Raw genomic sequence first — 13185 nt, 5'->3', positions numbered from 1 at the left:
AAATTAATGACTCGAGTCTGACTCGAGTCCAAGTCATGTGACTCGAGTCCACACCTCTGATAAATATGATCGACTGTTGTCATCTTGTACCCTCTCAGAGCCCTGTATGCCTGCAGAGACCCCTACAGAAGGGAAACAAATTGGGCTTCTTTTTCAGAAGCCCAATTTGTTTCATAGTTAGATGCCTGACTGACAACTGTATAAACAAAAGCTACACACATTATTCGAAGCACATAGCGCACAGTCGTAAATTCCCCCTAATTTTGGTATGATCCGAGCTCAGGCACTAGGCAACTGAGCACAGCACTTACACATGTGAGCGAGGGGGGAGAAGCTGCTGCCCGCGAGGTACCGGTACTAGTTTTATTTTGTTGTATTTATCCGCAACACCTTAAAGGCCGGTCCGTGAAAATATTGTCGTGCACAAACCGGTCTGTGGCCCAAAAAAGGTTGGGGACCGCTGAATTAAAACACCAGGAAAAGAATTGTGGACCTCCATAAGTGTGGCTCAATTTTGAATACAATTTGGGTGCCATTTTAAATTAAGAAATACATATGATTTATCTCGGTACTCTTAAATTTAACAAATAAAAATTTTATATTTATCAATCTAAAAAAATCTAAATCTAAAAAATAGGGAGGGCGGTGTGCACTGTCAGGGCGATGGCATCCTCTGTGGCTCTGTTTGTCCGACACCCGAACTGAAGAGGGTCCAGTGTGTCAGGAAGGGAGGAGCAGATGTGACCTTTGACCAGCCGCTCAAGGCACTTCATGATGAGGGATGTCAGTGCAACAGGGCGGTATTCATTCAGACAGAGAGTTTATTTATTTTGTCTTTTGATATTGTCATATTCTAGCTTTACTCTCAGTTGTCTGTATTTTATTTTAATTGTATTTTTAATTATTTTTATTTATTACATACCACGTGTTTACATTCAGAATACAAAAAAGACAAAACATTGCCAATGTGATCAGTTGTCCACTATTAAAAACTTTCTAATTAGTCTTCCCAGACAAACACAGAAATTCCTGAAACAAGCGGTTAAAAAACTTGTTTTTCTTTATAGTGGGTTAGATTTGGTAGATGTTTGGTTAATGCATGGTGTTTGTGAACGCAGCATGAACATTCACGCCTAATGTAAGCAGCTGTAGCCTACTCCCATTTCCTGGCAACTTGCACTCATTCCTGTAGAGGGTGGCGAAGATCACAAGTTGTCTTTAAGTATTGCAGATCACATTCTTTTGTCCTGCCAATTGCTTAAAGCTTTGTAACTGTAAAAGGGTGGTAAGTAGGATCCTGACTGTCTGCAGTTTGGCTTAAAGTAGCGTGAACCCTGGCTGACTACTTTCTTTCTCTTGTTAAAGGCCTACACACTGCTGCTGTCTTGTTGTAGCCTGGTTTTTGCTTTGTTGCTGTCGTGTTGATTGGCATTTGTTCATTGTTTTATAGCGTTTCAGTGTTAACTGTTTGTTATATTTTAATCAAGCTTTTAAAAGGACCTGTATCTTAAAGGTTGTGTGTGTGTGTTTACTCCTTTTTCTTTTGTATCTTATTTACTGGGTTGTTTTTATATTGCTTTATTTATAATTTAAATCTTTTCTTGAGTGGAGACACCGCCAATGCTGGGGCAGAGGCTAGGCACGTGTGGTGGAATTCCCTTTTATGCCTGTGAATGTACACACCGGGAACCAAGTATAACGCACCATTTAAGTTGCAGTGAAAGTGGCAGTGAGGATTGCAGAGAGACTGCAACCTTGGGAACTCCTCAGTGTAGGTTGCCTCCCCAAGTGGTGGTCTCCTCTTCTTTTAAGTAATGTTTGTTAATAAAGTGTCTTAATTAACCCTGTTACTTAAGTTGCTGTCTTTTCTGCAGCTCTTTATTTATATTTGTTTTGTCCAATAATCGGTGAAATGGACTCTGTTTGTTAATAACGAGCCTGTGTGCCACTTGTAATTGTTACGATGCTTACACTGGCTATTGTAATCTCTCCTGGGGTGTAACTCCCTCCCTAGGTGGCGTTGTCAACACCATTTAGTTACCTTCACCAGTTTTCCTTCTTCACAGCGCCACAAGTCCGAAACATTTGGTGTGGATTGGCTCTGCTTCCCATAGCAAGTACACAAACACATCAACCAGTGTAGCCAAATAAAAGATGAACTCGTGTTTACCTGCACACGTGTGTACCCATATAAACACTTTTTTTACAAGAAAGCACAGAGTAAAGGTAGTGTACTTTTGCACGTTAGCTAAAATGTTATATTCACCGGTTGTTGCCCACATTACTTTAGAAAAGCCACAAAATGAAGAGTGAGGTCTTGCTGCACTGTCATGTGACATCGCATTTGACTAAAACAGAGCTGGACAGTGAAACAGTGCTGTCAAATTAAAAATAATCCATTACTATTTTGGTAGTCATTCTATATACCAAAGAAGCCGGGTCCCTGTTAATTTAATGAGAAATATAATAGAGCTGAAATCCAAACAAATTGCAAATTTCTTCCTTTAGATACACAAAAATATTTTTTTTCATAGATAGAATCATGGGTGCAGAGTTGTTTCATAGGGGTGGCCATAGCGAGGCCACTAAAAATATTGGAGTGGCGCACCATAAACAGAATTTCAGTTTTATTATGCTCTTGTCAAATATAGGTCACTTAAAATATGTCGAGAAAGAAAAGAATTATAAGTTTATAAGTTGATTTCACTAAAAATAGATACATATAAAAACAAAATAAAAATTCCTTTACAATAATTTGTTTAAAGGAGGAATAAATATCAAGTTAATGTTTCGATGAACTTCGAGGGTGTCTTCCTCTCTCGTGCTCACATATTTGGCGACCAGCGATTTTTTTTATTTTTTTTTCTTCAGGGGCCGGGGTCAGTGTAAGAAATGCAAAGGCTAAAATGCATATCTACAATAACTCATACTCTTAAACATGTAGAGCCATCAAAATGGACTTTCTGCTGTGCGTGTGTCTGTGTGCACGTGAGAGGGTAACCACATTTCACTCTGAACATGTCAAACTGATGTGTAAATAAGGAGGCAAAACCAGCAGGAAACCACACGCTGTGATCAAGCACAAACCATTTACAAAACCTAACAAAGAAAAAAATAGATATGATGAAGTTAATTTTCTTCTCTATTTTGCAGAACATGCAGAAAAAAGTAAGATGAGTGTGATAAAGTGGTTGCAAAATGTGTGAAAAGTAAAGAGGCAACTTCATGTCACATGTTTCTGAAGGAAATTTAAAAAAACACAGACATCCTTGTCACCGTATTTGTTGGCGTGACAGTGAGAAGAAAAGATGGTCTTACAATGGTCTTTGTTCTTCATGTACATTTGCATTAAAGGTATGGATAGTATAGACCTTTAAAGTATAGCTGAAAAATTTAATTCTCACATTTTCATACATCTTTGTGTAACACATAATGTCGGTATTACATGATCTTTTCTTTATTTTCACACACATTTACATTGTCCTTCTTATGTTGGTAGTCTTATTTATTTGTTTTGTTTCATCATAATTTACTCTCAAATTTATTACAGTTACTCCAACAGAAGCTTCATCTTGGACCGCTGCTGTGCCATCCTCAGTGAAAGGTCTCCTTGGCTCATGTGTGGTGATCCCCTGCTCTTATAACTACCCAGAACCACAAAAAAGCCCCCAGACCTTCACGGGGATTTGGTATAATAATGATAATCAAGTCATCTGTCATTCTGATGCATCTCAAACTCCAGCTCAGTTTTGGAATAGGACAAAGCTGCTGGGAGACCTCAGCAAGAAGAATTGTTCTCTGATGATTGATAAACTTACAAGAAGAGATGAAGGGACCTTTCATTTCAGGATTATAATGGAAGCTTATACCGTATTTTCCTACTCAAAGAACAAAATCTCTGTTTCAGTGATCGGTAAGTTAACTGAATGAATGCTATACAGTTACACTCAAATTATCCACTCATGTGGAAAGTGTTATGGTACTGGTTCGTTATTTCTATGTTTCCGGACTAAATAGTGTTATTGGAATATTCCTCGTTGATTCCTAATTAGTGTCAGCTGTATTTCCACCTGCTACCCATCCTCTCGTTACCCTGTTGTGTATATTTATGTCCTCAGTTTCCCATTTCCCACTGTTGTATGCATCTCTCTGTGTTTTAGAGTTCTGTGTTTTGTTCCTTAGCTTAGTGTTAGAATTTTTGAGTTTTTTTTCCGTACAGCAATAAAGCTGCTTCTTTAGTTTACTATTTGGTCTTTCATTGCTGGGTCCTGGCTTACCTGCCACACAGCATAAAGTCAAATCATAGTAAAGTGAAGTCCACATTATCATATTGTTAGATTTTTATAAGAATGGTGTTTTGCTTTGTTTTTTCTCTTATTCCCTTCTCCTCACCTTAATCTGTTTCCTATATTAGTTCTACGCATTATGGTATTTGGAAATTCAACAATTGGATTAGTCTTTGGATTTGCAAAAAAAATCACAGTTAGTTTGGGTCTTAAAATCATCTTGATCTTTCTTGTTAACACAGATGAACCAAATCCCACTGATTTCTCTGTGCAAGAGGAGGTAAAGGAGGGTCAAACTGTGTCTGCATCCTGCTCTGTGTTTCACTCCTGCCCCACATATCCACCTTCTTTCCACTGGAGTCACTCTGGAGAGCAGCATGATCAAACACAGAAGCTTCAAAATGGCCAGTGGAATGCAACATCTACTTTGACCTTTCGCTCAAACCACTCTGATCACAACAAACCTTTACAATGCAGTGTTACATACCACGGTGGAAAGCAGCGGGTAACATCCAAGACCCTTAAAGTAAAATGTAAGTGTGCACTGACAAATACATGTAGATGAAAGAAAATCTTATAAATATTGTAAAAATGATCACTTTTAAAAAATCTAGAATACAATGGTCTTTATAGTTATAAAGAGAAGACTATAGAAATCGTAAAACCCACGAGTGAAATTGCAACAAACCAGGCTAAGAAAGCACAAACCAACATAATGAAAATTAAGGGTGTTCCGACACTAGGCATGGTTGCTTTGTTACATGTGTTTGCAGTTGTTAGAATTAGAAAGAAATTAGGGAAAAGAAACATAAATATTGAGAATTACATTCAAAACAAAAACTAAGCAGAACAAGTTAAAACTTTTACAGTTTAATTTGTTACTCATATTTTATTTTTTATTTTTTTATTTTATTTTATTTTTTTACACAGAATGTGAAACTGTTTATCTTTAAATATATATTTATTACAAGCTGGCATAGAACAAAGTGCCAATTGATTTGTGTATGTCAATTACTTCATATGACTAACAGTAAAAAAAAGCACAGAGTGCTCATTTTTAGGAGAAAAATGTTGTACAGTGGGATGCAAAAGTTTGGGCAACCTTGTTAGTAGTCATTTTCCTGTATAAATCGTTGGTTGTTACAATAAAAAAAAATGTCAGTTAAATGTATCATATAGGAGACACACACAGTGGTACTTGAGAAGTGAAATGAAGTTTATTGGATTTACAGAAAGTGTGCAGTAATTGTTTAAACAAAATCAGGAAGGTGCATAAATTTGGGCACCACAAAAAAAAAAAGAAATGAAATCAATATTTAGTAGATCCGCCTTTTGCAGAAATTACAGCCTCTAAACGCTTCCTGTAGGATCCAACAAGAGTCTGGATTGTGTTTGAAGGTATTTTGGACCACTCCTCTTTACAAAACGTCTCTAGTTCATTCATGTTTGATGGCTTCCGAGCAAGGACAGCTCTCTCTAACTCACACCACAGATTTTCAATAATATACAGGTCTGGGGACTGAGATGGCCATTCCAGAACGTTGTACTTGTTCCTCTGCATGAATGTCTTAGTGGATTTTGAGCAGTGTTTCGGGTTGTTGTCTTGTTGAAAGATCCAGCCCCGGCGCAGCTTCAGTTTTGTCACTGATTCCTGGACATTGGTCTCCAGAATCTGCTGATACTGAGTGGAATCCATGTGTCCCTCAACTTTGACAAGATTCCCAGTCCCTGCACTGGCCACACAGCCCCACAGCATGATGGAACCACCACCATATTTTACTGTAGGTAGAAGGTGTTTTTCTTGGAATGCTGTGTTCTTTTTCCTCCATGCATAACGCCCCTTGGTATGCCCAAATAACTACATTTTAGTTTCTTCAGTCCACAGCACCTTATTCCAGAATGAATAATGAAGTCCGAATGTGCTTTAGTATACCTCAAGCGGCTCTGTTTGTGCTGTGGGCAGGGAAAAGGCTTCCTCTGCATCACTCTCGCATACAGCATCTTCTTGTGTAAAGTGTGGCAAATGGTTGAACGATGCACAGTGACTCCATCTGCTGCATGATGATGTTGTAGGTCTTTGGTGCTGGTCTTTGGGTTGACTCTGACTGTTCTCACCATTCGTCGTTTCTGTCTTTCTGAGATTTGTCTTGGTCTGCCACTTCAAGCCTTAACTTGAACTGAGCCTGTGGTCTTCCATTTTCTCAATATGTTCCTAACTGTGGAAACAGACAGCTTAAATCTCTGAGACAGCTTTCTGTATCCTTCCCCTAAACCATGATGGTGAACAATCTTTGTCTTCAGATCATTTGAGAGTTGTTTTGAGACCCCATGTTGCTACTCTTCAATGAAAATTGAAAGAGGAGGGAAGCTTACAATTGACCCCCTTAAATACTCTTTCTCATTAATGGATTCACCTGTGTATGTAGGGTCGGGGGTCACTGAGCTTACCAAGCCAATTTGAGTTCCAATAATTAGTTCTAAAGGTTTTGGAATCAATAACATGACAACAGTGCCCACATTTATGCAACTGCCTGATTTTGTTTAAACAATTATTGCACAATTTCTGTAAATCCAATAAACTTCATTTCACTTCTGAAATATCACTGTGTGTGTCTCCTATATGATATATTTAACTGACATTTTTTTTTATTGTAACAACCAACGATTAATACAGGGAAATATTGACTATTAACAAGGTTGCACAAACTTTTGCATGCCACTGTATGTGCAATCATGTTAAAGAACACTTACACAAAACTCCAAAGTAATTTGAAAACTAAGCAAAACCCAGTAGCATGTACAACCACCTTTGGCTACAATGACTTGTAAAGTAAGTAGCCGTTTCTCACATCATTTTGAAATCTTTCACATCTTTAGAAGGTTGCTTCATTTCATTGAGGTTTGTGGACACTTCTTTATGCACAGCTCTCTTTTAAATTGTCACCACACAATTTAAATCTGAGATCTAAATTTTGACGAGGCAACTGCAAAACCTTGATTCTTTTCTTTGTCAGTCATTCTTTGGTAGGTAATGTCCTTGGGATTATTAACTAGTTAAGACCAAGCTGCAAACAAGCTGTAGCCTCATGTTTGACTCTAGAATACTTTGATATACTGAGGAGTTCATGGTTGAGTGAATGACTGCAGTCATGCTGCCCAGATTTTTGGTGGGTTTTTTGATTTATTCATTTTTTTTTTTAACACTGCATTTTTATTACTAGTTTTTTTTTTTTAGCATTGTAGTTTGACTTTGGGGTGAATTTGTTGGGACATCAACTCCTGGAAAGACTGCAAACTTTCTTGAATGTTTCCTACAGTGAGAATAAGCTTTCACACTGCAGAATGAGAAACTTATTTGGAAATGGCCTTATGATCCATTTCAGAATGATGGGCAAAAACAACCACTTATCTAATTTAGCTGCTAATGTATTTCTTCCTTTGTGTTGTGGTTAACACAGCGGTCCCCAACCTTTTTTGCGCCACGGACCGGTTTATGCCTGACAATATTTTCATGGACCGGCCTTTAAGGTGTCGCGCATAAATACAACAAAATAAAACTAGTACCGGTACCGAAAAAAAGAAAATTTATTCATAACACACGTGAAAAGACCAAGGAAAACTGAGTAAACGATAAAAACGATAACAAAATAATACTGAAAACCGATAAAAACCCTGAAAACTATACATTTCACACCTGAGCCTCAACTCTCGCGGCCCGGTACCAAACGACTCACGGACCGGTACCGGTCCGAGGCCCAGGGGTTGGGGACCGCTGGGTTAACACACACCCAAAATGCTACAGACCTGCAAACTGCCAAAACCTCTGCTTGCTGACACGATAAGTCATCTTTCAGTTGCCTGATAATTGCACTGAATGAGCTTGTGCCAAAAAGAACTGTAAATTCTATGCCTTTCTATATGCATCCTTTTTAAAATGTTTTTATGAATTATTTATAAATTCGTTTTTCTCTCTTATTTATTTATTTTTTGTTTTGTTTGTTTGTTTAATGAACAGCGACGTCAGTCTAGTGGTATGACAATGACTCACTGACTGAAAGTCGATTTAGTCTTAACAACTACTGGATTGACTGCTTTGATATTTTGTCAGTATATTCATCATCTCCAAAATATTGGTGACTTTCATCGACTTCCTGAACTTTTTCATTTGGTGCCACCGTCATGTCAGAATGTTGAAATAAGCTCAACCTTGACCTGACAGTATGTAAAATAAGATAACATGCTGCACAGTAACATAATAGGATTAATATTTCTATGCAGATGCTCCAGTGAATGTGAAGGTTGAGTACCAGTCAGTGAATGAGGGAGAGACTGCACACCTGAAGTGCTCCAGTGATGCTAACCCTGTCAGCAGCTATGAGTGGCACAGTGAAACTGGTGCTCTGCTGAATAAGGGACAAACCTACACAATGTCAAATGTCTCCAGACATTCAATAGAGTCCGTGTACTGCACTGCTGTCAATGAGGAAGGACAAGACAGATCAAGCACCATGAAGCTCAATGTGTTATGTGAGTACAAAATGGAAGAAATATAACAACAAAATAGATTTTCATGTGAGTCAAAGATAAACTTTATTGACACCTATTAATCCTTAAATTCAGGTGTTTTCAGTCCCGTTGCCACTGGTGCATAAAATCAGTCACCCAGCCGTACAGTCTGCCTTTACAAGCATTTGTGAAAGAATGGGTCGTTCTCGAGAGATCGTTTAACTTGAGTGTGGTACTGTAATAGGATGTTACTGTTTTGAGAAGCCAGTTTTTGGAATATCTAGGAGGAAGAAATTTCAAAATTAACATAAAGTTACAAAGCAGTGTCACCAAGTACTGAGGCGCATAGTGTTATTGAGTCATCTGACTCAATAACTCCAAAGTTCAAAACTTCTGCTTACATCATGGCAACATGGCATAAATTTAGATTGCTGAGCAGCTACTTTTATCCATATAATGTATATAATAAATGCACAACTATCTTTTATCTCCTAATTATAGCTCTCTATTGTCCTTACAGATCCCCCTGATATTAGGACTTCTTCTAAGTGTTTCTCAGAGGATGATGTGGTAAAGTGTGAGTGCATCGTGGAGTCCAGGCCTCCCAGCATGGTCCATTTTGTTCTTGGTGACAGAGTCCTGCAAAGCACCAGCATAGAGACAGTTGGCTCTGTTACTACTGGAACTCTGCAGACATACTTTGGGTCCTTTAAGTTTGTTCACTGCCTGGCAAACAACACACTGGGAAATGCTAACCTCACATTCTTGTTACCTGCTACTGGTAAGAAAAAAATTTCAATCTCAAGAATCTCAAGCATTAATTATTATCACTTTATATTTACATGGCAAAACAAAAAATATTCAATATGCCTTCTTTTTGAACAGACAACATGCAGAATATTTTCATAGCCTCTGGAGCAGGTGTGATTTTTCTGATTATTCTGATAGCCACTGGAGTGGGAGTTGTTAGAAAATGGTGAGTTTTAGAAAATATTTGTATTTGTATTTGCAGTTCCCCCCTCCAGGGGCAAGGGTACCTAGACCCGGTTTGTAGAGTACGCTTGGGGAGTGTGATTGTGTGTACAGCGTCTCTTTATGTCTGTCTCCACGTTGGTGTGTGGAGTAAGTGCATATGAGAGCATGAGGGTGGGAATGGATGTTTGTATATGTGTGTGCCTGTATTTCTGTGTCTATATGTCAGTTTGGGTGTCAGGCGTCACCTCTCTGGGGACATCTCAGGCCCTCCAAGGTTTGGAGGCCTATCTCCCCCTACCACCACTTCCCCTGCCAGTGGCGGACTCCCTCAGACATCGGTGCGTTGGTGGTTCTTTGTGTCCGGGGATGGGCGTCCAGGTACACACCGGCTCACTCCTTGGCGGCCGCTTATCGGGGCCTGGAGCCTGGGGCTCGCTCGGGCCACTTCGGAGGTGGGGTGCCCCCGGCCTCTCGGCCTGGGGCTCGGTCACTCAGGCACGGCTGGCTGCCGGCGGAGCTCACGGGCGCGTCACTGCAACTCCCCCTGGCTTCTGCTCCGCGGCTGCTGAGTGAGCCCTCATCTGGGACTCTCCTCAGCTCTTTCTGGGACAGTGGCGCGGCTGCCCCTCTGTTGGTCTTCCTTGGTCTCTTGTGTTCTGGGGGCCTCTGGATGTCTGGAGTTTTGATCTCCTCCATACCTGCTTCATGCCCTGGAGGACGGGGCTGTGGCCCCCCCACACCCTCTAGCAGATGATTACATGAAGGAACCTTTTAAAAAAAAAACAAAAAAAACCAAGCGCGTCCATGCTCACAGGTGTACACACGGGTGATCACACCCACAAACTACACCCTTTTTGGCTCCTACCTCAAAGCACACTGTGTTCTGTTGATCTTATGTGCTGCACAATAATGTTTAATATTTAGTATTTACTGTCATATTCCCATATATCATTGTGATGTTGTTTATTCTATTACTCTTGTTCTCTTCTGCTTGTTTTCTTTTTTCTTTCTCAGCAGGCGATCCAGGTGATTGATATATGCATTTTTTTTTCTCTGCCCGTTCTGTTGGTTTTTGTCTTTTGCCCTTCTCCCCCGTCCCTCTTCTCAGCTGTTTCTCTTTCCCTCTTTCTTTCTCCCCTTCTTTCCCCCAGTCAAGTCTGTCCCGTATTCAGTAAGTGAAAATAAAAGAAACAATAAAAGGTGAATCAAATGGACCATTACGGCAAGGCTGGGATGGTCAGTTTGGTAAAGTAAATCCGTTGGGCATCTTTGTTTGCCTTTAGACAATAATTCTGATGGCAAAAGAGCCAAACGGGACAGGCAAAAAAAATAAAAAATATTTGTATTTCTGAAATGGTGGTTGGAAAAAAAATCTACACAATAACAGACATTTTTTTGAGGCTTTGACAGCCAGACCACCTAAACAAGGTATATTGCCTATGTCCTTTGTTATTCAGTTAATAGAAAAAGCAGCACATAACACAGGAGTTAAAAAAGTATTCAGAGTAAGAAGCAGAGCACCATGTCTCTTGGAAAGTACAGAGCTGATTAACTATGAAGTCAGAGCTACAAATAAAACACAGACACAATCCTGTAGCTTGAAAGAAGAAGTCACACACATTCATTTCTTACTTCTACTTTGGTGAGTTATAACAGTCAATACTTTAGTGAAATCTATCTCAGATGTTATTTGCATCTTTTCTGAGTATCAGCACAGAGAGAAGCTGCTGCTGTGAGGATCAACTTTTCCTTTAGATGTGTGTTATGGTGTTGAATTCTTTGTTATTTTCATTTATAGAAAGACTGTTAAATGAGCAGCATAGCAACATTAACAACTAGTATCAAAGACAACTGTGGTATTTAAAAATGTTCCTTTAAAAACAGATTATCCTAAATCACAAACACACACCCCTCTTCCTCTCTCTTCATGTTTAGTTGGGGAAGAGAGAAAAAAAAACAGGCTAATTGTGTTCTTCTTCTTTTTAATAAAAACAAAATCCACTGATTCATTGTGCTTTTACTTCAGTAGCATTACTCATGAGAAGTATGTTGACAAAAATAAAAAATAAAAATGTTCAAAATATAATCTCTCTATAAATGAAACATGCACACATTGACTCCTGAAACTGCTGCTGCTGCTCTTTCAGTTCAGACCATCATAGGCTGCTATGTTCCATGAGATCATTGTAATGATGCTTATTTTTGTCACCCAACATGTACAAAAAAACTTATCTCAGAGCTTGCATCTGAAATTCATTTATTTTTGTTTGCCCATCCAAATATAGCAGCCAAATGTGGCTCTACCTAAGAGCTTACCAAAACTGACAGCTTTCTTTCTCATGTTCTTATTTATTTTATTGTTTTCTGCCAGCAGGGGGCGATCAGGGGAGACGCCAACATCAGACTTGGGCACCATGAAAGCAGAGAGACCTGTGGAGCTCCCTCGTTATGCCCCAACAAAAAGGTTTTGATTCTTCATCTTAAGTTTAAACAAACAATCTCACTCGTGATTAAATATGATTTAAGAAGATGTGTAACTTGATTTAATGTTTTTGCATTCTTTCTGCAGGAAAGAGGACAGGAAGGATATGTCTTGTTCTGACATTTATGCCAATGATCATCTCTATGGCAATGTAGGGACAAGTAATGATTTTTTTTCAATAATTCATTCATAATGTGCATGCATAAACAAAGTGAGTGAATTAATCTTGTTTCTCTGTCTAGACTGACTGCGATGAGTCAATATACAACAATGTGTAGCGTGTGGAAGATCAGCTTCAGTCCATGTTGTTATATGAGTCAAGAAAAAAGAAAAACCTTAAACAATTTGAAATATTAATTGTTTATTTCTGTCATCTGTCATTTTCTTTCTAAAACACAATTAAGTAAATACTAATCTTTGTGCTTGTTGCTCTCAGAGGATTTCTTTACTGGTTATTAAATGATGTGCTTTGAATTATTACCAATAAAGTACTCTAATAATACCAAAGTTGTCTGGTTACTAAACATATTTAAGCTTTGATTTTTATTTAACTCATTATATAAATGAGTGTAATTTAAAAAAAAAGGGGGGGGGGGCCTAACACATAGAGTCAGGCAACCATTCGTACTCACATTCACGGGTAATTTAGACCAACCCCACTAACTGCATGTCTTTGGACTGTGAGAGGAAGCCAAAGTACCCAGAGAGAACCCATGCAAACACAGGGAGAACATGCAACCTCCACATAGAAAGGCCCGGTCAGGTGGTGGAGACTCAGGACCTTCTTGCTGTGAGGCAACAGCGCCAGCCACTCCACCACAGTGCTGCCCTAAATAATTTCTTATGTAACAAAATATAAGAAATAGATCATTTTTAATAATAACTAATAATAATAATTCTGAGTTATTATTGCAGCATAGTGTCTGACAGTAATGT

General features: G+C 38.9%; 1 protein-coding gene across 4 annotated transcripts; it reads left to right on the top strand.

Annotated features, from left to right (window-relative positions):
* The first annotated feature begins 1173 nt into the window (after positions 1–1173).
* Positions 1174–12746, top strand: LOC146563556 (sialic acid-binding Ig-like lectin 14). Of its 4 annotated transcripts, XM_085290731.1 has the most exons (11): positions 1204–1771; positions 3154–3168; positions 3245–3354; positions 3551–3913; positions 4529–4819; positions 8565–8813; positions 9313–9573; positions 9678–9768; positions 12139–12231; positions 12337–12400; positions 12492–12746. In XM_085290731.1, exons 3-11 carry the CDS (start codon positions 3309–3311, stop codon positions 12525–12527), a joined length of 1494 nt encoding a protein of 497 aa, XP_085146857.1. In that variant the 5' UTR covers positions 1204–1771; positions 3154–3168; positions 3245–3308; the 3' UTR covers positions 12528–12746. The 4 variants fall into 4 exon arrangements, with proteins under 4 accessions (XP_085146856.1, XP_085146857.1, XP_085146858.1 ...); XM_085290730.1 differs by having other exon boundaries at positions 1174–1285; positions 3154–3354; XM_085290732.1 differs by lacking the exon at positions 1204–1771 and having other exon boundaries at positions 1793–3354; positions 12142–12231.
* The last annotated feature ends 439 nt before the right edge of the window (positions 12747–13185 follow it).

This window comes from Mchenga conophoros, linkage group LG11, assembly GCF_057382185.1.
Source record: "Mchenga conophoros isolate Kocher_MC1m ecotype Shallow Benthic linkage group LG11, M_conophoros_male_GT1.1, whole genome shotgun sequence".
Lineage (NCBI taxonomy): Eukaryota > Metazoa > Chordata > Actinopteri > Cichliformes > Cichlidae > Mchenga > Mchenga conophoros.
This window is presented reverse-complemented; position numbering and strand designations above follow the sequence as displayed.

What these genes read in the sequence shown, in the direction of transcription:
- LOC146563556 (XM_085290730.1), top strand. Translation starts at nt 3,309, where the DNA reads ATGGTCTTACAATGGTCTTTGTTCTTCATGTACATTTGCATTAAAG. An exon ending in GTGGGAGTTGTTAGAAAATG is followed by an intron (nt 9,769 to 12,138) that starts GTGAGTTTTAGA and finishes GTTTTCTGCCAG; the next exon opens with CAGGGGGCGATCAGGGGAGA. An exon ending in CGTTATGCCCCAACAAAAAG is followed by an intron (nt 12,232 to 12,336) that starts GTTTTGATTCTT and finishes TTCTTTCTGCAG; the next exon opens with GAAAGAGGACAGGAAGGATA.